This window comes from Theropithecus gelada, chromosome 11 (genome assembly GCF_003255815.1).
Source record: "Theropithecus gelada isolate Dixy chromosome 11, Tgel_1.0, whole genome shotgun sequence".
In the NCBI taxonomy this organism is placed as follows: domain Eukaryota; kingdom Metazoa; phylum Chordata; class Mammalia; order Primates; family Cercopithecidae; genus Theropithecus; species Theropithecus gelada.
This window is the reverse complement of record NC_037679.1, coordinates 91,957,100-91,980,363: the sequence shown is the minus strand read 5'-3', so window position 1 is coordinate 91,980,363 and position 23,264 is coordinate 91,957,100. Positions and strand designations below refer to the sequence as shown.

Below are 23,264 nucleotides of genomic sequence, written 5' to 3'. Positions count from 1 at the left end.
GTGCTGTGGCCGGATCTCAGCTCACTGCAAGCTCCGCCTCCCGGGTTCCCGCCATTCTCCTGCCTCAGCCTCCGGAGTAGCTGGGACTACAGGCGCCCGCCACCTCGCCCGGCTAGTTTTTTTCTATTTTTTTTAGTAGAGACGGGGTTTCACCGTGTTCACCAGGATGGTCTCGATCTCCTGACCTCGTGATCCGCCCGTCTCGGCCTCCCAAAGTGCTGGGATTACAGGCTTGAGCCACCGCGCCCGGCCTTTTGTTTGTTTTTTGAGACAGGGTCTCACTCTGTTGCCCAGGCTGGAGTGCAGTGGTACGATCATGGCTCATTGCAGCCTCCGCCTCCCAGGCTTAAGCAATCCTCCCACCTTAGCCTCCCCAGTACAGGTGTGCATCACCATACCCGGCTAATTTTTTGTATTTTTGGTGGAGACGGGGGTTTCACCATGTTGGCCAGGCTGGTCTCGAACTCCTGAGCTCAGGTAATCCACCCACCTCGGCTTCCCAAAGTGATGGAATCATAGGCTTGAGCTCCCAGCCAGCTGCTAGTTTTGAGTGGGGCCCAGAACAAGTGAAGGCTCTGCAACAGGTGCAGGCTGTTGTGCAAGCTGCCCAGCCACTTGGTCACATGACCCAGCAGATCCAATGCTGCTTGACATGTCAGTGGCAGAGAGCAATGCTGGGTGGAGCCTTGGCAGGCCCGCATAGGAGAATCACAATGTAGACTTTTAGGATTCTGGTGTAAAGCCCTGACATTGTCTGCGGATAATTACTTTTTTTTTTTTTTTTTTTTTTTGTACTTCAACATTTTACAATAGAGAGTAGCAGAAAATACTACATGCTAACACGGACAATATGATACACAACCTCGTGGGAGAAGTTAGCAGGGAGCACGTGGCAGAGGCCACAGGTTTAGACTAAGAGCCTTTCAATGGCCTGCTGAATGGATTGGATCTGCTGTTTCAGTTGTGAGCTTTCTTTGATGGTGACAGAACAGGTGATGACAGGCCTGGAGACCCCACAGTCTCTCCCCAGGGCCTGCTTCAAGCGCACAAATATGTAGGGCACGTTCTTGTCTTCACACAGCAGTGGAGGTGCAGAATGATCTCCAGTGGCTCAGTGTCTGCAGCTATCACGATGAACTCAGAGATGCCCCCATTAAGGGTTTTGGTGGCCTCTTTGGCTCCTTTCTGAAGCTGCTTGTAGTTACATGACTACTGAACGAGCTCCAGTGGTTTCTTGGTGAGGTGGGCATCGGCGAGGGGCTAGGCCTTCGGATTCACATTGGTCTCAGTCATGGCTGTGGTTCTGCGGGCTCGGCACTCCTAGGGCAGCGCAGCCGAGGTCTGAGAAGTGCTTGCCTCCACCCGAACTCTTCTTCTGACAACCAGCTTTTGGCTTGCTACTAGACAGTATTAGGGACTGAATAATTAACCAGGGACCACCAAGTTACTGCATGACCTGAGCTGCTCATCACGAACTCAGTGTTATCTGACCTACCAAGTCATAAAGTGAGGCATACAGAGTAGCATTCCATCATCATGCAATGACTGTGCCAAAACTCACAGAATGAGTGGACTCACAGAATGCCTTATCCACTGTCGTGGCGTTAGAGAAAGCTCTGTCTACCAGGTCGCTGGTTTAATAAAACATGACTAGAATGACTCTATCTTAAGGTGAGTAGCCAGGCACTCACAAGGCACCTGTAAGGTTGTTATGGTCTGAAAATAGCCACATTCTAAGCTGACCACCAATTATAATTGCAGAAATATTTATGATCATACGGGACATCTCCCACCAAGCCTGCAGAATGTCCAGATGTCCTAAGAGTGCAGCCCACTTTACTCAGAGAGAACCTTAATGAGCAGGCTTGGGTTGAAGGATTAATGGTCACTGATAGCACCAACAGCCTTACCTTTAGTGAGCACATCTGCACATTCCAGGTTTAATTGTAGCTCCTTAAGAGTTTGTGGTACAGCGTTCCTCCTTCTGCTTTCTGAGGCTGCCTTATTCTGTAACAGAGTAGATTCTGATAAACTTGCTTCTTTCACTGTGCTCAGTGACTCACCTCAAATTCTTTCCTGTGTAAGATCTAAGAACCCTTTCATGGAGCCTGGACTGGAACGCCTCTTTTTCCTGTAACAATGGCATTGCTTCGGATCAAAGTACCCACTTCACAGTAAATGAGGTACACCGTGGGCCCATGCTCATGGAATTCATGGGTGATGCTGTGTTCTCCATCATCCTACCGATTTTGGTTCTGTTTTTCTGGTGGAACTCAGACTGAGACAAATATATAGTGAAAGGTAAGTCTTCATTACCCCCTTGACTTCAAGTCCATGTTCCAGAGGAAGCCACCGCCATTTCCTTGTGTATCCTTTCTACAGAGATTATCATAAACATATTTGTATGTACACATTATCAGTTAAGAGTCAAACTGTACAATATTTGAAGAAGTTTATTCTGAGCCAAAAGTGAGTGATCACGGCCCACAGCACAGTCCCAAGAGGTCCTAAGACCCTGTGCCCACGGTGGTGGGGCTACAGCTTGGTTTTATACTTTTTTTTTTTTTGAGATGGAGTCTCACTCTGTCAATAGGCTGGAGTGCAGTGGCACGATCTCAGTTCACTGCAACCTCTGCCTCCTGAGTAGCTGAGATTACAGGCACCTGCCACCACGCCCGACTAATTTTTTTTGTACTTTTAGTAGAGACGGGGTTTCACCATCTTGACCAGGATGGTCTCGATCTCCTGACCTCGTGATCCACCTGCCTCGGCCTCCCAAAGTGCTGGGATTACAGGCGTGAGCCACCGCACCCGGCAGGTTTTACACATTTTAGGGAGAAAGTTCATAGATGGAGTCAAAGATTTTCTGACTGGCACTTGGTTGAAAGAGTTATTATCTAGAGACCTGGAATCAATAGAAAGGAGTGTCTGGGTTAAGATAAGGGAGCCCAAGGTTCCATTTTATTATTATTTTTGACAGGGTCTCTGTTGCCCAGGCTGGATTGCAGTGGCACAATCTGTGGTTTACCACAGCCTCGGCCTCTTGGGCTCAAGGAATCTGCCCACTTCTGCCTCCCGAGTAGCTGGGACGATAGGCATGTGCTGTCATCACGCCCAGCTAAGACGGGGTCTCCCTATGTTGCCCAGGATGGTGTGGAACTCCTGGGCTCAAGCGATCCACCCACCTCGGCCTCCTAAAGTGCTGGGATTACAGGCTTGAACACCACCATCCTGGCCATTCTTATGCAGATGCAGCTCCAGGCAGCAGGCTTCAGAAAGAATAGGTGGTAAATGTTTCTGATCAGAATTAAAAAGGTGCCAGACTCTTACGTTCTCTCCTGGATCAGGAAAAGATGTGGAAAAGGAAGGAGATTCTCTACAAAATAGATTTCCCCCAGGAGACAGTTCTGCAGGGTTACATAAAACTATGTTAAAGAAATGCATGTCTGGGTAAAATACTTCGTTTTCTTCCAGGGCCTGCTATTTGTCATGTGATGTATTTTAATACTACAGTCTGTTTGGTCAGCCTTAAGGTGACTGTTTTAATGTCGATGCTGGTCAGTTATACCTGAATTCCAAAGGGAGGAGAGTATAATGGGACATGTCCAAACCCTGCTTCCCATCAGGGACTGAACTGGTTTTTCAGGTTAACTTTGACATTGAGAGAATCAGTTCATTCAGTTGGTTGGGGGGCTTACAAATTTATTTTTGGTTTACAAGGTATAGATAACAATGCCTAAGGGAGGAGACCACCCCTCATATTGTCTTACACCCAATTTCTGCCTCCAAAGAAAGAAAAAGTAAAAACTAAAAGGCAGAAATGAAATCCACAGGCAGATAGCCCGGCGCCGCACCCTGGGCCTTGTAGTTAAACATCGACCCCTGACCTAATTGGTTATCTATAGATTACAATCATTGTATAGAAATGCACTGTGAAAATCCCTGTCTTGCTTTGTTCCGATCTAATTACCGGTGCAAGCAGCCCCCAGTCATGTACCCCCTGCTTGCTCAATCAATCACGACCCTCTCACATGCACCCCCTTAGAGTTGTGAGCCCTTAAAAGGGACAGGAATCGCTTACTCGCCCGGCTCTTGAGATAGAAGTCCTGCCGATGCCCCTGGCTGAATAAACCCCTTCCTTCTTTAACTCGGTGTCTGAGGAGTTTTGTCTGCTGCTCGTCCTGCTACATGCCTATACCTATATATACAAATGTTTATATATGCATATACGTGTGTATATATGGTTTGTTTTACACAAATGGATGCCGACTTTTTTTTTTTTTTTTGGTAGCGATGAGGTCTCAGGCTAATCTCAAACTCCTGGGCTCAAGAGATCCTCCTGCCTAGGCCTCCCAAAGCACTTAGATTACAGGCATAAATCACTGCGGCGGGTCCTGCTTCACCCTTTTAAAACCGCACTTGGGGGCTCCTCCTCAGTGCAGACATTGGCTGGTTCCTTCAAACCGCACAGACTCCCTGTGGACGCACCTCGCCGTGTTTACTCCGCTTTCGCCAACCTTTCACTTGCAGGGAATACCCTCTGGCGCCCTTCTCTGGAGCACACGCGTGAACGTCTCGGGATTCCAAAAAGTGGGATACTGAGGTAAAGGGTACGCGCTTTCAGAACGGGAAGACACCGCAAAACACCCGCCAAGACGTGGCCCCGCGTCCGCCCTGCCCACAACGCAGCCGCTCCCACTCCCGGAGCGCGCCCTGTGCTTCAGACTTCGGATCTGTGTGATCCGCTGTGTGCAGCTGTACCCGAAAGGGTCTCCACGTGCACTACCTCGTGACAACCAAGGTGGACCGTCTTCGACTCCTAGGACTCATCCGCAGCTCAGCGGGGCTTTCAGAATCCTAGGGGCTTCCAATCCGGAAGTTCCCCGTCCTTTCTGCCCCAACATAACATGGCGCCCACCGCAGCCACTTCCGTGATCCGCAGGCGACGAAGTCTCCCGGCCAGGATCAAAGATGGCCGCGCGTCCGCCACGCGCCTACTCTCGCTGGCCACTCCCGGCTCCGCTCTAGCCGCCGCTCTCGGTGAGCGCCGCCGCCAGCCAATCGCGGGGCGCAGACGCCGCTGGCCCCGCCCCGCGGATCAGCTGAGGGAGCCGCAATGTCTGTTGACAGCGGCGGCGGCGCAGCCGGTTCCGGGTTCGACGCGGGGCGGGGGTAAGCGCGGCTGGCGAGAGGGCTGCGGCGGACCGCGAAGGGGGACCTGGCTGCGGCCGTGGGAGGGGGCGCCCGCCGGCGTCTGGGCCGGGCCGCGGGGCTGCGTGGGCGCGGGCGGCCGGGCCAGGGCTCGCGGGGTGGGGCGGGCGCCGAGTCTCGGCCTCTGGGGTCGGGAGTCTCCACGGGCGTTTCCGGGGTCTCCGCAGATGTGAATCCCGATGGAGCGGCCCGAGGAAGGCAAGCAGCCGCCGCCGCCGCAGCCCTGGGGACGGCTCCTGCGCCTGGGCGCCGAGGAGGGCGAGCCGCACGTCCTCCTGAGGAAGCGGGAGTGGACCATCGGGCGGAGACGAGGTGCGGGGCGGGGGCCGGGGCCGGGGCCGGGGGCCGGGCCGGGCCGGGCAGAGCCACCCGGTTGCGGGCAGGCCACAGGGGCGGCGGTGCAGTGAGCTCCAGATTTTTCGGTGGAGTGAAATCTCACGTGAGAACTGGTGTTTATTCGGCGTTCTGCCCACCCACTCTTGCGCATGATTCATGCACATCATTTAGCCCTCGTTACAACTTTATAAAGTAGTTGTGTTAATATACTCTCCGGAATGCAATATTGTCACATTCGTTGCTATACAGAGTATCTTTTCTGATTATAATGGAACAAAGTTAAAAATAATAGAAGGAAAAGTGGAAAATTCACAGATATATGGACATTAAACACCACACCCTTAAAAGCAAGCGATGGGTCAAATAAGTCTTTACAGGGGAAAACCTTTAAAAATATTTTGAGACAAATGAAACAAAAATAGAATACACCAAAAGACGTTTAGGATGCAGCCAAGGCAGTACTCGAGGGAAATTTATAGATGTAGTGCCTACATTAACAAAGATCTCAGCCCCTAGAATAAATAAAGTGCCTACATTAACAAAGATCTCAGCCCCTAGAATAAATATCCTAGAATATTTATTTATTTAATGAACCTGGAAAGCTAAGAACTTGAACAAAGTCATACAATTAGTGAGAGGAAGTTCCCTCAGCCTCCACATTCACTGCCTCCAGGCTCCCAAGTAACCATCTGGTAGTTTGATTTTCTCCTGTAGCCTTTGTATGGGGAGGGAAATGTACTGGTCCTGTCAACAAAAATGTTTAGTTTGTGTGAAAATTAATAAATTAGCTCTGACATTATACTTTAAAAAGGAGTGAGGATGGGAAATATGTGCTGTTTGGAAGCAAATTTTTTTTGTTTACTGTCACCCCTTATAATGTGTTTGCACCTGTTTATTTTTGTTTGTTTGTTTTTTTGAGTTAAGAGTCTTGCTCTGTCGCCCAGGCTGGGTTGCAGTGGTGTGATCTCAGCTCACTGCACCCTCTGCCTCCTGGTTCAAGTGATTCTCCCCCTCAGCCTCTGGAGTAGTGTGGAACTACAGGCGTGTGCCACCATGCCTGGCTAATTTTTGTATTTTTAGTAGAGACAGGGTTTCTCCATGTTGACCAGGCTGGTCTTGAATTCCTGGCCTGAAGTGATCCGCCCGCCTTGGCCACCCAAAATGCTGGGATTACAGGCGTGAGCCACTGCGCTGAGCCTTTTTTTTTTTTTTGAGCCAGAGTCTCGCTCTGTCGCCCAGGCTGGAGTACAGTGGTGCGATCTCGGCTCACTGCAACTTCCACCTGCTGGGTTCACATGATTCTCCTGCCTCAGCCTCCCGTGTAGCTGGCATTGTAGGCACGCACTACCACGCCCGGCTATTTTTTTGTATTTTTAGTAGAGACGGGATTTCACCATGTTGGCCAGACTGGTCTCAAACTCCTGACCTTGTGATCCACCCGCCTCGGCCTCCCAAAGTGCTGAGATTATAGGCGTGAGCCACATCTCCCAGCCCAGAATTTGTTTTTCTTTCTTTTTTTTTGAGAGTCTCACTTGTGGCTCTGTCGCCCAGGCTGGAGTGCAGCGGCGCCATCTCGGCTGACTGCAAGCTCTGCCTCCCGGGTTTACACCATTCTCCTGCCTCAGCCTCCCTAGTAGCTGGGACTACAGGCGCCCGCCACCACGCCAGGCTAATTTTTTGTAATCGTGGTGGAGACGGGGTTTCACCATGTTAGCCAGATGGTCTCGATCTCCTGACTTCGTGATCCACCCGCCTCAGCCTCCCAAAGTGCTGGGATTACAGGCGTGAGCCACCGTGCCTGGCCCAGATTTTACTTTTGACGAACCTCAGCTGACTATTTTTTTTCCTGGTTTGTGCTTTTTGTGTCCTGTCTGTGAAGTCCATGCCAGACCCGACGGCACTAAGATTTTCACCTGTCTTTTCCACTGGAAGTTTCATAGTTTTAGGTTTTACGTTTGTCTCTGGCCATCCTTACACGGCTACAATACTGTATTGATTACTATAGCATGATGGTAAGTCCGTTAAGTAATGTGAGTCTTCCAACTTCATTCTTTTTCAAAATTGCTTTGGTTATTCTACAGTTTTTTTCTGTGAACTTTAGAGTCAGCTTGTCAGTGTCTGCAAGCCCTCTGGGATTTTTATTGGAATTGCCTTGAATGTATGAAACAATCCTAGGGGACAGCTGGCATCTTGACAATATTGAGTCTCTGATTCACACACCCATAGGTCAGTGATGGGAGCAAGGCTCAGGCCAAAGCAGATTCAGGGTGTCATTCTATGTGGAACATTTGGGAAAAGTACATTTGCATGGCACTGTCGCCTGACCAAACCCTTCACTTTTTTTTTTTTTTTTTTTTTTTTTTGAGACGGAGTCTCGCTCTGTCGCCCAGGCTGGAGTGCAGTGGCCGGATCTCAGCTCACTGCAAGCTCCGCCTCCCGGGTTCCCGCCATTCTCCTGCCTCAGCCTCCCGAGCAGCTGGGACCACAGGCGCCCGCCACCTCGCCCGGCTAATTTTTTTTTTTTTATTTTTTAGTAGAGACGGGGTTTCACCGTGTTAGCCAGGATGGTCTCGATCTCCTGACCTCGTGATCCGCCCGTCTCGGCCTCCCAAAGTGCTGGGATTACAGGCTTGAGCCACCGCGCCCGGCAACCCTTCACTTTTTAATTGCCTTTAGTGTCTTATAGTATCTCTATGTATCCTTATAGATTATTATAAGCAGTAATGATTAATGATGAGATATTAAAAAGCCTTTGTTCTTTTTTCTTTTTTTTTGAGACGGAGTTTCACTCTTTTTGCCCAGGCCGGAGTGCAATGGCATGATCTCAGCTCACAGCAACCTCCGCCTCCCAGGTTCAAGCGATTCTCCTGCCTCAGCCTCCCAAGTAGCTGGAATTACAGGCGCCTGCCACCATGCCTGGCTAATGTTTGTATTTTCAGTAGAGATGGGGTTTCACTATGTTGGCCAGGCTGGTCTCGAACTCATGACCTCGTGATCTGTCTGCCTCGGCCTCCCAAGGTGCTGAGATTACAAGTGTGAGCCACTGTGCCCGGCTGTAAAATTGTCATTTGAGAGGCTGTGTGTAGCTAGAGGTGTTGATGGGTGTCTTTGAGAGGGTGGGGATTCAGAAAGATTCAGGACGGGCCGGGCGCGGTGGCTCACGCCTGTAATCCCAGCACTTTGGGAGGCCAAGGGGAGTGGATTGCGAGGTCAGGAGATCGAGACCATCTTGGCTAACACGGTGAAACCCTATCTTTACTAAAAATACAAAAAATTAGCCAGGCATGGTGGTGGGTGCCTGTAGTCCCAGCTACTTGGGAGGCTGAGGCAGGAGAATGGTGTGAACCCAGGAGGTGGAGCTTGTAGTGAGCTGAGATTGCGCCACTGCACTCCAGCCTGGGCAACAAAGCAAGACTCTGTCTTAAAAAAAAAAAAAAAAAATTCATAACTGTCTTGGTTAAGTGTTTTTCTTACATATGTACAAGGGGGATCCTGAGTTTGAACCACATACTTTGGTAAAGCAAAGGGCATTAGGGTTCACAGTTCCCACGGTCATATTCCATGTCATCCCACCCTGTCTTTTGTAGGTTGCGACCTTTCGTTCCCCGGCAATAAACTGGTCTCTGGAGATCACTGTAAAATTGTAGTGGATGAAAAATCAGGTCAGGTGACACTGGAAGATACCAGGTGAGTATGTTCTGAGCTTCTTTTGGTGTTTCTTCTTGTACCTTAAGAAGCCTGACTCCGTGCTAGTGTGCTGTGTGCCACGGCTGAGGAGGAGAAGAAATGCTGTCAGTGGTGTGATAACAGCGGCTCATTTTTATAACACAGCATGTCGTGTCCCTTAGCAACACGGATACAGTCTGAGAAATGTGTCATTAGACAATTCCATCATCTTGCAAACATCATGGAGTATGCTTAAACCAACCTGGTGGTATAGCCTACTACGTACCTAGGCTACATGGTGCAGCCTGTTGCTCCCAGGCTGGAAACCTGAACAGCGTGCCACTGAACTGAATGCTATAGGCAGTGGTAACACAATGGTAAAAGTATTTATCTATCTAAACATAGAAAAGGTGCAGTAAAAATAGGATATTTTAGTCTTATGAGACTACTACCGTATATGCATCTGTTGAACAAAACGTTATTACCAGGCTGGACGTGGTGGCTCACCTGTAATCCCAGCACTTTGGGAGGCTGAGGCAGGCAGATGAGGTCAGGAACTCGAGCCCAGCCTGGCCAACATGGAGAAACCTCGTCTCTATTAAAAATACAAAAATTAGCCGGGCATGGTGGCATGCACCTGTAATCCCATCTACTCGGGAGGCTGAGACAGGAGAATCACTTGAACCTGGGAGGCGGAGATTGCGGTGAGCCGAGATGGCGCCATTGCACTCCAGCCTGAGAAGCAAGTGAAACTGCGTCTCAAAACAAAACAAAAGTTATTATCTGGGACATGACTGTAGTTAATTAGGCTCCCAAGGTAGAAGAAGACGTATTTCCTGGTTTCCAGGATGGGACACTTAGTGACACTTTGGTATCTATGACCCTTCTTGAATGTATTCAAATTAAATATGTCTCAGAAATAAGACTTAAAAGATGCTCGTGATTTTTAGTTCTTGCAAGCCTATTCAGGTTTGATTTCTTTCCCTCAAATCCAAAAATCGTTTTTTAAAACTAATAAATTCTCATTCTTGTACAACTTAAGTACAGATTGAGTATCTGAAATGATTGGGACTAGAGTGTTTAGATTTTGAATTTTTTCAGATTTTAGAATGTTTGCATTATAATTACCAATTGAGCGTGTCTGATTCAAAATTCTGAAATGCTCCAGTGGGTATTTTTTGAGTGTCTTATTGGTTCTCAAAAAGTTTAGGACTTCAGATATCTGATTAAGGACATTCAGCTTAGGGATATTCAACTTAGAAAGTGGAAAGCTTTCCAAAATCCCGTTCATACATTAGAAATGCATGTGTAGGTATATATATTTTGCATTAATGCGATTACGCTACGCATACTGTTGTAGCGTCAGCTTTTTTTTTCTTCTTCTTTTTTTTTTTTTTTTTTTTGAGATGGAGTTTCACTCTGTCACAGACTGGAGTGCAGTGGTGCAATCTCGGCTCACTGCAGCCTCCACATCCCAGTTCCATTGATTCTTCTGCCTCAGCCTCCCGTGTGGCTGGCATTATAGGCACGCACTACCACACCCAGCTAATTTTTTTGTGTTTTTAGTAGAGATGGGATTTCACCGTGTTGGCCAGGCTGGTCTCAAACTCCTGATCTCGGGTGATGCGCCTCCAAAGTGCTGGGATTACAGGCATGAGCCACCGCGCCCGGCCAAGCTTTTTTCACTTACAGTGTTGTGTGGAGCGCTTCACACGTCCCTGCGTCTGCATCTATCTCATCTTCTTGTCATTTTAGGATAGTTTCTTTGTCACTTCCCTTATTGGTGGACATTTATTGTTTTGACTTTTTCTTACTATAAATAACACTGCAGTGACTCTTTCCCAAACTCTGCTTTCATGTCTGTTTTCTTGGGATGATTCTTGAAAGGGAAGCCTGTGTCAGCGTCACTCAGAATGTGCCTATTCCGTTTTTTTTTTTCTTTTTTGAGATGGAATCTCGCTCTGTGGCTCAGGCTGGAGTGCAGTTGGTGTGATCTCCACTCACTGCAACCTCTGCCACCCAGATTCAAGCGATTCTTCTGCCTCAGCCTCCTAGGTAACTGGGACTACAGGTGCCGCCACCACGCCCGGCTCAGATGGGGTTTCACCATGCTGGCCAGGCTGGACTTGAGCTCCTGGCCTCAGGTGATCCACCTGCCTCAGCCTCCCCATGTGCTGGGATTGCAAGCGTGAGCTCCCGCACCCAGCCAGAATGTGCGTCTTTTAGATCTGCTGCAAGTGGCAGGCCGTCTTCTAGCAGCGTGTGGAGAGTGTGCTGTTCTCACGGCAGGGTTGGCAGGTGGTCGTCTAGCAGCATGTAGAAGAGTGTGCCACGTTCTTGGCAGAGGTGGGCTGGAGGGGAGGGTTGCTCAAGCAGAAGGAACCACATGTATGGGGGCCTCCGAGCATGAGCAGGGCCATGTCAGAGCATGTGGTGAGCAGCAGAGTCGCACGAGGGAGCTTGGGCTTTAGCCTGAGAGCAGTGAGGAGTCATTGAAGGGGCGTAAGCGGAGGAGTGAAATAATCAGATTTTTGTTTGGAAAGAGCAGGAGAATGAGTGATGACTGCAGTCGCCCCTCGGCATCTGGGGGGATTGGTTCCAGCGCCCCTGCATGCACCCAAATCCGTGCGCACTCCAGCCTCGTAGCCAGCCCTGCAGAGCATGAGAACACTAAGTCACTCCAGCTCCAGTGCCCCGATGCACCCAAATCTGTGTGTACTCGTGCCCCGTAGCTAGCCCTGTGGAGCACGAGGACACAGAAAGTCAGTCCAGCATGTGTGTGGGGTTCACTCTCTCTCATTGAAAAGAACCCATGTATAAATGCACCTGCACCTGTCATTGAAAAGAACCCGTGTATAAGTGCACCTGCACCTGTCATTGAAAAGAATCCGTGTATAAGTGCACCTGCACAGCTCAAAACCGCATCTTCCAGGGTCAGCTTTGTACTGCAACAGCAGAACTCAGGCACACACAGCCCCTGCCTGGTTTTGAAGGTTTTACAGGGAGACGGCCATGGCAGTTCATTTGCTTACTGTCTGCATTTGCTTTCCTGCTACAGACGGCAGAGCTGGGTAGTGGCAGTGGTGACCAGGTGACCAGGTGATGGCAAAACCTACACTGTTTACCCTCTGTTTACAGAAATCGTTTGCCACTCCCATACCTCAGCAAACTGTGGTGGTCACTCGGATGTGAATTCTGTCCACTGCTGGGGCCTCAGGAGTGAGGCTGCAGAGCTGAGGCCTGTGTGGTTTGGCTGAAATCAATCGTTTTGTTTGGTTGCCGTTTTGTGTGTCGGGTATGCTGTGCTCTTGGACCTTCGTCACCTGACCAACACCTGATTTCCCATCAGGTCTCTGCTCAGAGGTCCCCAGGAGGCACTTCCTGCCCCACCAACTTAGCCTCCTCCTGTCTGTCCCTGGGTCAGCAGCATCTGAATTGGCCTCTCCCAGGGCAGAGCGTCTCGAGGGGTTTGGCAGCCAGACCACAGGCTCTGAGCGCAGGGCTGTGTCCTGCAGCTAATGGCCCGGCATTTATTCCGCTTCTGCCCAGAGCCAGTCTCTTGGGAGGGATCAGCACTTACTGGAGGCATGAGCTCACCGGGGTCGTGATGGCTGCAGGGAACGGAACTGTGGATAGTGCAAGTCCAGCTCAGGGGAGGCTGGAGGTGGAAGCACCACACTGCAGGCGAGGCCTCCGGGTCCAGTAGGAGGCAAACAGGAGAGAACCCAGGCCTGCAGCAGCAGAGCTGCCCAGCACGTGAGGAGGTGTGGTGACTGGTTAGGCTGTCAGTCAGGCAGAAGTGGGTGAGCCATTTCTCGAGAGAATGGTGAGGGGTGCACGGATGTGTGCGACGTTACATATTTATGCTGTTCCTACAAGTATTTCCAGAATGGTCATATTGAGCTGCTTTGCTGATGGTGCTAGAAAAAAAATCTCGTAACTCCAAGTTACTTTAAGTAGAATAAATTGTGTTTTTGTTTTTTTACAGCACCAACGGAACAGTGATTAACAAGCTGAAAGTTGTGAAGAAGCAGACGTGCCCTTTACAGACTGGGGATGTCATCTACCTGGTGTACAGGAAGAATGAACCGGAACACAGTAAGAGAGAGGAAGGCTTGCCAGGGTCAGACGCACACAGGGGTGCACGCGAGGGCGCGCTCTGAACGTTCCTCCCGGCTACACCGCTTCCCGTAGGAACGTTCCTCCCGGCTACACCGCTTCCCGTAGGAACGTTCCTCCCGGCTACACCCCTTCCCGTAGGAACGTTCCTCCCGGCTACACCCCCTTTCTTGCTCACGTGGGTTCCTGTTGTGAATAGTGTCTGTTGAGGAGTGGGAGTGTCGAGTCCAGCCATTCCTCAGGAATACCACCGTGGCCTTGAGCAGCCAATCCCAACGTGGCAGCCAGGGAGAAACTCACGGGGATGGCTTAGGTTCTACAGGAGAAGAACTTGAGTTATGGGGATAAAACCTAGGACCGGGGGTCTGGAGGCCACTGATGGCTCTGCTTTTGGAGACCTTACAAGAAACATCAAAGGTTAGACTGGATTCCAGTAAGTTTTTAAAGCTCCAGAAGTCTGCGTTTTGGTTTTGTGGAAGGACGGTATAGGACAAGGAAAGTGATGGGAGTCCTTCCAAGGTCACCCCTGAAATCCTTTTGTTTTTTTTTTTGAGATGGAGTTTTGCTCTTGTTGCCCAGGCTGGAGTTTGTAATGGCGTGATCTCAGCTCACCGCAATCTCCACCTGCCGGGTTCACGCGATTCTCCTGCCTCAGCCTCCCAAGTAGCTGGGATTACAGGTGCCTGCCACCACGCCTGGCTCATTTTTGTATTTTTAGTAGAGATGAGGTTTTGCCCTGCTGGACAGGCTGGTCTCAAACTCCTGACCTCAGGTGATCCACCCACCTCAGCCTCCCAAAGTGCTGGGATTACAGGCATGAGCCACCACACCTGGCCAGTACTTATTTAATTTTTTTTTTTTGAGACAGAGTCTCACTCTGCTCTGTTGCCCAGGCTGTAGTGCAGTGGCGTGATCTTGGCTCACTGCAGCCTCCATCTCCTGGGTTCAAGCGATTCTCCTGCCTCAGCCTCCCAGGTAGCTGGGATTACAGGTACATGCCACCACACCTGGCTAATTTTTGTATTTTTAGTAGAGACAGGGTTTCGCCATGTTGGCCAGGCTGGTCTCGAACTCCTGCCCTCAGGTGATCTGCTTGCCTCGGCCTCCCAGAGTGCTGGGATTACAGATAAGAGCCACCGCACCTGGCCACCCCTGAAATACCTAAAGACCACAGTGGTGAGGAAGAATGGGGCAAATACGTCTTAGGCATCTTCAGTATAAACTTGACCAGCCCCTGCCACACAGAAGGCTCTTGTATCTGCTCCTTTGTGTAGTTTGAAGTTATAAGTGAGACATAGATTCTTCACCTTCTTCTGCCTCCTGATGCCATTTTTCCCCGAGGCTTATTTCTTTTGAGTTGGAAAAGATGTTTTAGATTACTTCTTTTAAAAACTCTTGAACTGATGAATTTGTTATTAGCTGATGAGTCAAAATAATCAACAAAAACAAATGGACTGGAGAACAGAAGAGACAAATGAGTTCTCGGTTTGCACAGGGGCCACCACGTTTCTGATTTGATTAATTTTCTTTTAGACGTGGCATACCTCTATGAATCTTTAAATGAAAAGCAAGGCATGACACAAGAATCCTTTGGTAAGTAAGACTATAGCAAAGAAGCAGATGCATATTAGGAGCTGTAGCATTCCTTTTTTTTTTTTTTTTTTTTTTTTTTTTTTTTTTTTTTTTGAGATGAAATCTCACTCTGTCGCCAGGCTGGAGTGCAGTGGTGCGATCTCAGCTCACTGCAACCTCCGCCTTCTGGGTTCAAGCGATTACCCTGCCTCAGCCTCCCGTTTTTTTTTTTTTTTTTTGAGATGAAGTTTTGCTCTTGTTGCCCAGGCTGGAGTGCAGTGGTGCAATCTTGGCTCACTGCAACCTCCAGCTGCCGGGTTCAAGAGATTCTCCTGCCTCAACCTCCCGAGTAGCTGGGATTACAGGTTGCACCACCACACCCGGGTGATTTTTATATTTTTAGTAGAGATGGGGTTTCACCATGTTGGTCAGGCTGGTCTCAAACTCCTGACCTCAGGTGATCCACCTGCCTTGGCTTCCCAAAGTGCTGGGATTACGGGCGTGAGCCACCGTGCCTGGCCTTGGGGCTGTTGCATTCTTTTTTTTTTTTTTTTTTTTTTTTTTTTTTGAGACGGAGTCTCGCTCTGCCGCCCAGGCTGGAGTGCAGTGGCCGGATCTCAGCTCACTGCAAGCTCCGCCTCCCGGGTTCACGCCATTCTCCTGCCTCAGCCTCCCGAGTAGCTGGGACTACAGGCGCCCGCCACTGCGCCCGGCTAGTTTTTTGTATTTTTTAGTAGAGACGGGGTTTCACCGTGTTAGCCAGGATGGTCTCGATCTCCTGACCTTGTGATCCGCCCGTCTCGGCCTCCCAAAGTGCTGGGATTACAGGCTTGAGCCACCGCGCCCGGCGGGGCTGTTGCATTCTTAAGAGCGTTTCAATCCCTAGAGTGTCTCCCTGAGCCCTGGATGTATGCTCCTTCTGCTCCTTTTGGGTTACAGAAGCTAACAAGGAAAATGTGTTCCATGGGACCAAAGATGCCTCAGGTGCAGGTGTAGGTGCAGGGCCAGGGGCCGATCCCCGGCTCCCTCCGTTGTCGCCCACCGCTCAGGTGTGCTTTGAGGAACCACAGCCATCAACGTCGACATCAGACCTCTTCCCCACAGCCTTGGCCTCTTCCACGGAGCCGCCTCCTGCAGGGCGAGAGCATTCCTCCAGTTGCGGTGAGGTCACATCTCATGAGGTCTTGGTGCTGGTTGCATAGTTTTTGTTCACTACTCTTTGCCTGTGTTGTTACAGAGACAGATAAGCGACTGAGGACTGGCATGAGGTTCTCAGTAGTAAGATTTCTGTAGGAGTCAATATTGACTGTGTTGTTCCCTTTACTTCCCAAGAGAAGTGAAGATCAGGGACTCTAGTACCATGGTGTATTGTACAGTTTCCTTGAGGTTATAATTCACATACCATAAAAGTCATCCAGCTAAAGCGTACATTTCAGTGGATTTTAGTACATCACAAGGTTGTGGGACCGTCACCACTCGTTGACACCAAAAGGAAACTGGTGCCCATCAGCAGTCACTCTGCGTGTCCCCTTCCCCATGGCCCCTGGCAGCTGTGTGTGCTTTTGGCCTCTGGATTTTTCTGTTCTAGACACTTCACAGACATGGAATCATGCGTGGTCTATTGTGACTGGGCTCTTTTTTCTATTGCTGAGACGGAGTCTCGCTCTGTCTCCCAGGCTGGAGTGCAGTGGCGCGATCTCGGCTTACTATAAGCTCCGCCTCCTAGGTTCACACCATTCTCCTGCCTCAGCCTCCGAGTAGCTGGGACTACAGGCGCCCGCCACCACGCCCGGCTAGTTTTTTGTATTTTTAGTAGAGACGGGGTTTCACCGTGTTAGCCAGGATGGTCTCGATCTCCTGACCTCGTGATCCACCCGCCTCAGCCTCCCAAAGTGCTGGGATTACAGGCATGAGCCACTGCTCCCAGCCGTGACTGGCGCTTTTCACTTAGCATGATGTTTTCAGAGTTCATCAAGAAGAGAATGTTATTTAAAACCAGTTTTGGCCAGGCGCGGTGGCTCACGCCTGTAATCCCAGCACTTTGGGAGGCCAAGGCGGGCGGATCACAAGGTCACGGGATCGAGACCATCCTGGGTAACACGGTGAAAGCCCGTCTCTATTAAAACTACAACAAATTAGCTGGGCATGGTGGCGGGCGCCTGTAGTCCCAGCTACTCAGGAGGCTGAGGCAGGAGAATGGCGTGAACCCAGGAGGCGGAGGTTGCAGTGAGCCAAGATTGCACCACTGCACTCTAGCCTGGGCGACAGAGCAAGACTCCATCTCAAAAAAGAAGAGGTCTCGCTCTGTTGCCCAGGTGGGGAGAGTGGCGTGATCATAGCTCACTGTAACCTTGACCTCCTGGGCTCAAGTGATCCTCCCACCTCAGCCTCCTCAGTAGCTGGGACCACAGGCTCGTACTGTCATGCCTAGTTAATTTTTTCTTTTTTGTATTTTTTGTAGAGATGGGGTCTTACTTTGTTGCCCAGGCTGGTCTCAAACTCCTGGGATGAAGTGATCCTCCCTCCTTGGCCTCCCAAAGTATTAGGATTACAGGTGTGAGCCCCATGCCCGGCCTCTGACCTCTATTTTTTATTTTTATTTTTTTTCCCCAGAAGGAGTTTCACTCTTGTTGCCCAGACTGGAGTGCAGTGCCACGATCTCGGCTCACTGCAGCCTCCGCCTCCCGGGTTCAAGCAATTCTCCTGCCTTAGCCTCTTGAGTAGCTGGGATTATAGGTGCCCGCCACCATGCCTGGCTAATTTTTTGTATTCTTAGTAGAGATGGGGTTTCACCATGTTGGCTAGGCTGGTCTCGACCTGGCCTCAGGTGATCCACTTGCTTCAGCCTCCCAAAGTGCTGGGATTACAAGTGTGAGCCACCGCACCGGGCCCAAACCTCTATTTTAACACAGTTTACGACACGGTGTGCATCATATGACCACAAATATGTGGATTTACCCTGAGTTAGACTTGTCGCCCGAGGGCTAAACCTGGTCAAAAACATTTCCGCATTTGTTCCTCTGTGAATGCGCTTCTTGCCCCCAGCTCCACCCCACACAGAGATGGGCACAAATACAGTGAAGATGTGAGTTGAGTGAGCACACACTCGTGGTAAGCCACTTGTCATTCCTAAACTATGACATCTTAGGTTGCCAGCTGCACTGGGTTCCAGTCAGTGATACCCTACAGTCGTGGTTCTCTCTTGAGCTGGATGGATCAGCACTTGTCTTGTTTGATTCCTCTCACAGAGTCTGGGGGTGGTGGCATCTCCCCTAAAGGATGTGGTCCCTCCGTGGCAAGCGATAAAATCTCCAGCTTTGCCTCAGCTCTCCCAGACAGAAAGCCTGCATCCTTTTCGTCATTGGAACCCCAGGATCAGGAGGATTTGGAGCCCGTGAAGAAGAAAATGAAAGGTTAGTATCTGGTTGTGTGTGTCCTCTGCCCTATCATGAGCTCCCGGGGCATGCAGGGGCCGCTGCCATGCTCTGTGCTGTGGGGCGTTGCTTCCTGCAGGGGCACGTGGACCCTGCCTCAGGTTGATGCCTGTGAACACCTCTGGCATTTTCATTCAGAAAACCTGGGCCTGTTTTTTGTGGTTTGCATAATCCCGATAGCACTGTGGTTTACTACAGGCTATTCTCTTGGTCTGGAAATAGTCCGTTCTGAGTTGCAGAATTAATCTCAAAGTCCTCCTTCCTGGCCAGGTGCAGTAGTTCATACCTGTAATCCTAACACTGGGAGACCAAGGCAGGAGAATCTCTTGAGGTCAGGTGATCAAGACCAGCCTGGGCGACAAAGCAAGACTTGGTCTGTAAAAATAAAAATCAAGCCAGACGTCGTGGCTCATGCCTGTAATCCCAGCACTTTGGGAGGCCAAGGCGGGCAGATCACCTGAGGTCAGGAGTTCTAGACCAGCCTGGCCAACATGGTGAAATCCTGTCTCTGCTAAAAATGCAAAAATTAGCTGGGTGTGGCAGCTCATGCCTGTAATCCCAGCTACTTGAAAGGCTGAAGCAGGAGAATTGCTTGAACCCAGCAGGTGGAGGTTGTGGTGAGCCAAGACTGTGCCATTGCTCTGCAGCCAGGGCAACAAGAGCAAAACTCTGCCTCAAAATAAATAAATAAATAAATAAAAATCAAAAAAGAAAGCCCTCTGTCCTGGTAGGACAATAATTTCTAAAAATGTAGCTTAAATCTTCACATTCACAGGTTGTCTGACACGTGGAGTTGATCGGCATGGGGAAGGTGTGGAAAGAATCAGCAACAGTTACATAGGAAAAATAAGCACAGGAGTGAGGAAATTTTAATTCTAGCAAACATGAAAAATTGTGTAAGTCCTACAACAATCTAGTACACTACTTGGCTCAGCAGTGAATACTTGCATAAGCAGAATACAAATACAATATCATGAACTAACGGTTGTGTTAACATAATGTTGGTGGGGGGGTCTCAGTTCAGAGTTTTGCTCTACGTTAATAGATGTCAGGGATGATGTCTAAAATTGATAAATCAACATGTACCATGATAACTTAGAAACACAGAGGTAAATACCAGAAGAAACAGCTCAAAGACATGAAAGTAGTTTTCCTCCAAGGAGGGAAATCAGGTGAGGAGCGGCTGAGGCAGAAGGTGACTGCCTTTGTTTTCTTCTAAATGTATTATCTATACATTTTTTTAAGAGACAAGATCTTGCTTTGTCATCCAGGCCAGAGCGCAGCGGCTCAGTCTTGGTTCACTGCAGCCTCCGCCTCCTGGGCTCAGAGAGTCCTCCCACCTCAGCCTTCTGAGTAGCTGGGACCGCAGGTGCGTGCTACCATACCCGGCTAATTTTTTTTTTTTTTTTGTAGAGATGGGGTTTCATTATATTGCCCAGGCTGGTCTCGAACTCCTGGGCTCAAGTGATCTCCCTGCCTCAGCCTCCCAAAGTGCTGGGATTACAGGCATGAGCCATTGCATCTGGCTTCTTGTAAATATTTGGCTTTTTAAATTGTGTGCAGTTTATTTAATTAAAAATAAAAATTAATTGATGATTACCAACATCTCAGCATTCTAGAAAAATGAAAACACACCCGAAGAGGGCCGGGCGCGGCGGCTCAGCCTGTTACCCCAGCACTCTGGGAGGCCGAGGCGGGCAGATCACGAGGTCAGGAGATCGAGACCATCCTGGCTAACACAGTGAAACCCCATCTCTACTAAAATACAAAAAATTAGCCAGGCGTGGCGGCGGGCGCCTGTACTCCCAGCTACTCGGGAGGCTGAGGCAGGAGAATGGCGTGAACCCGGGAGGTGGAGCTTGCAGTGAGCTGAGATCACGCCACCGCACTCCAGCCTGGGCGACAGAGTGAGAGACTGTCTCAAAAAAAAAAGTTAAAGAAAACTCAAGATGTTACCTTCGGGCCGGGCGCGGTGGCTCACGCCTGTAATCCCTGCACTTTGGGAGGCCGAGGCGGGCGGATCACGAGGTCAGGAGATCGAGACCATCCTGGCTAACACGGTGAAACCCCGTCTCTACTAAAACACAAAAAATTAGCCGGGCGCGGTGGCGGGCGCCTGTAGTCCCAGCTACTTGGGAGGCTGAGGCAGGAGAATGGCGCGGACCCGGGAGGCGGAGCTTGCAGTGAGCCGAGATCGCGCCACTGCACTCCAGCCTGGGCGACAGAGTGAAGACTCCGCCTCAAAAAAAAAAAAAAAAAAAAAAAAAGATGTTACCTTCTTCTCAACTCCAATGACATTGGAATTGCTAAGCAATTAAACCACACAAAACTGTTCGTATACTTGTTTCAAGTAAAGAAATCAACACCACATTTTTGAGACTCCATCTCAAAAAAAAAAAAGACAAAAAAACACACCAGAAGAAAAAAATATGAGCTGCTGTTGACATCTTCAGTCTCTGTTTTCAGCCTTTTCTTCTGTGACACAAACGAGTCCCAGTTTGTGTTTAAAGAAAGTGACATCATACACCGTGACAGCTGGCCTTCAACACTAACTCACATCCTGAATGTCTTTTTTAATGTTATTAACCATGTCTCTAAAACAAAACTTAAACCTATTGGAATATGAGATTTATTTTGGACCTTCTGAAAAATACCCTATTTATTTAATTATTATTTTTTTGAGATAGTGTCTCACTCTGTTGCCCAGGCTGGATTGCAGTGGCACAATCTTGACTCACTGCAACCTCTGCCTCCCAGGTTTAAGCGATTTCCGGCTAATTTTTGTATTTTCAGTAGAGACGGGGTTTTCCCTGTGTCAGCCAGGCTGGTGTCAGACTGCCTCGGCCTCTCAAGGTGCTGGGATTACAGGTGTGAGCCACCTCGCCCAGCCAAAGATGCGCTTTGGAAATACAAAGATAAGGCAAGGCCTCTGTGTTTTCTGCTTCTGGTTCTGAACATCTGTGGCCTGGAGATTTTCTCTTTCTACAGGTGAAGATGTTTGTCAGCTCAAAAGACTGCATGTGCCAGGCGCGGTGGCTCACGCCTGTAATCCCAGCACTTTGGGAGGCCGAGGCGGGTGGATCACGAGGTCAGGAGATCGAGACCATCCTGGCTAACATGGTGAAACCCCGTCTCTACTAAAAATGCAAAAAATTAGTGGGGCATGGTGGCGGGCACCTGTAGTCCCAGCTACTTGGGAGGCTGTGGCAGGAGAATGGCGTGAACCTGGAAGGTGGAGTTTGTTGTGAGCCGAGATCGGGCCACTGCACTCCAGCCTTGGCAACAGAGCAAGACTCCGTTTCAAAAAAAAAAAAAAACGACTGCATGTATTTCCTCGGTTACGACAGTCAGAACACATCCCTTTCTCTTGTAGACGGGGACCTTGACCTGAACCTGCAGTTGTTGGTCGCACAACCGCGTAGAAACACCCAAACCGTCCAGGAGGACGTCAGAGCAGCGACTGGGAAGCCAGACAAGATGGAGGAGACGCTGACATGCATCATCTGCCAGGACCTGCTACACGACTGCGTGAGGTGCGACTGCGTTCACCCTTGGCTCATGGAACATGGCACTGCAGGTTCCTCGTCCAGTGTGGGGCGGGGCTGGGCATGAAACAAGCCTCCAGGTTCTGTTTGGCCTGGCATCTGCTGAGGTTACCATTTTCTTTTTCTTTTTTAGACAAGGTCTGGCTCTGTCACCCGGGTAAGAGTGGGCGCTATCTCAGCCCACTGCAACCTCTCCCTGCCGGGCTCGAGCGGTTCTCCCACCTCAGCCTCCTCAGTAGCTGGGACTACAGGTGCACACCACTATGCCTGGCTGACTTTTTTTTTTAATGTTCTGATTTTATTGTTATTTATGTATTTATTTTTTATTCCTTTTTTTTTTTTAGATGGAGTCTTGCTCTGTCACCAGGCTGAAGTGCAGTGGCACGATCTTGGCTCACTGCAACCTCAGATTCCCAGGTTCAGACGATTCTTCTGCCTCAGCTTCCTGAGCAGCTGGGACTGCAGGCGTGTGCCACCAGGCTAATTTTTTTGTATTTTTTGTATTTTTTAGTAGAGCAGGGTTTCACCATATTGGCCAGGCTGGTCTTGAACTCCTGACTTCAGGCGATCCGCCCACCTTCGCCTCCCAAAGTGCTGGAATTATAGGCGTGAGCCACTGCTCCCAGCCACCCTGCTGATTTTTGTATTTTTGTAGAGGCAGGGTTGCGCCATGTAGCCCAGGCTGGTTTTTTGTTTTTGTTTTTGTTTTTGTTTTGGAGTTGGAGTCTCGCTCTGTCACGCAGGCTGGAGTGCAGTGGCGTGATCTCAGCTCACTGCAATCTCCACCTCCCGTGTTCAAGTGATTCTCCTGCCTCAGCCTCTCAAGTAGCTGGGGTTACACGCGTGCGCCACCACGCCTGGCTAATTTTTTTGTATTTTTAGTAGAGATGGGGGTTTCACCATGTTAGCCAGGCTGTTCTCGAACTCCTGAACTCAGGTAATCTGCCCGCCTTGGCCTCCCAAAGTGTTGGGATTACAGACGTGGGCCACCGTGCATGGCCACCACTTGCATTTTAGTTGTGGCGCCAACAGGGAGGAAACCTGGAACCCTGAGCTGGAGGCTGTAGACCCCACAAGTTTTGGGTGTGTGGGTCGTGTGTGACCCAGTGACCTCTGCAGACAAATGGAAGGAACTGTGCACATTTTAAATGTTCCTTAGCCGGGAAGGTGTATTCAGCATGGAATGAATGCAGGGGCAGCTGAGGAAGGGCCTCCTTGCTTTTCCGTGGGAACTCAAGAGTGAGAACCTTCCAGCTTCTGTTCCAGAAACACTTGGTGTCTCGTTGTTTGTGTTCCTGAAGTCATAATCTCACCTCTGTGCCTCCTGAAAACACAGAGGCCATGTGGCCTCTGATTTCTTTTTTTTTTTTTTTTTTTTTTT

At 49.7% G+C, this 23,264-nt stretch overlaps 1 protein-coding gene and 1 pseudogene across 2 annotated transcripts in view; one reads left to right on the top strand and one right to left on the bottom strand.

Moving 5' to 3' along the window:
- Positions 1-791: 791 nt before the first annotated feature.
- On the bottom strand, positions 792-1,293 carry LOC112635038 (annotated as a pseudogene).
- Positions 1,294-5,082: 3,789 nt separating this feature from the next.
- CHFR (checkpoint with forkhead and ring finger domains) overlaps positions 5,083-23,264 on the top strand; it is a 35,221-nt gene continuing 17,039 nt past the window's right edge. The window contains exons 1-8 of one of the 2 annotated variants that reach the window (XM_025402888.1): positions 5,083-5,172; positions 5,379-5,523; positions 9,135-9,234; positions 13,202-13,311; positions 14,866-14,925; positions 15,844-16,065; positions 18,153-18,317; positions 21,712-21,871. In XM_025402888.1, coding sequence (XP_025258673.1) covers positions 5,391-5,523; positions 9,135-9,234; positions 13,202-13,311; positions 14,866-14,925; positions 15,844-16,065; positions 18,153-18,317; positions 21,712-21,871 — 950 coding nt within the window. In that variant the 5' untranslated portion in view covers positions 5,083-5,172; positions 5,379-5,390. Of the gene's footprint in view, positions 5,173-5,196; positions 5,524-9,134; positions 9,235-13,201; positions 13,312-14,865; positions 14,926-15,843; positions 16,066-18,152; positions 18,318-21,711; positions 21,872-23,264 lie in introns of those variants that run through there. The other variant, XM_025402889.1, reaches the window with a different exon arrangement.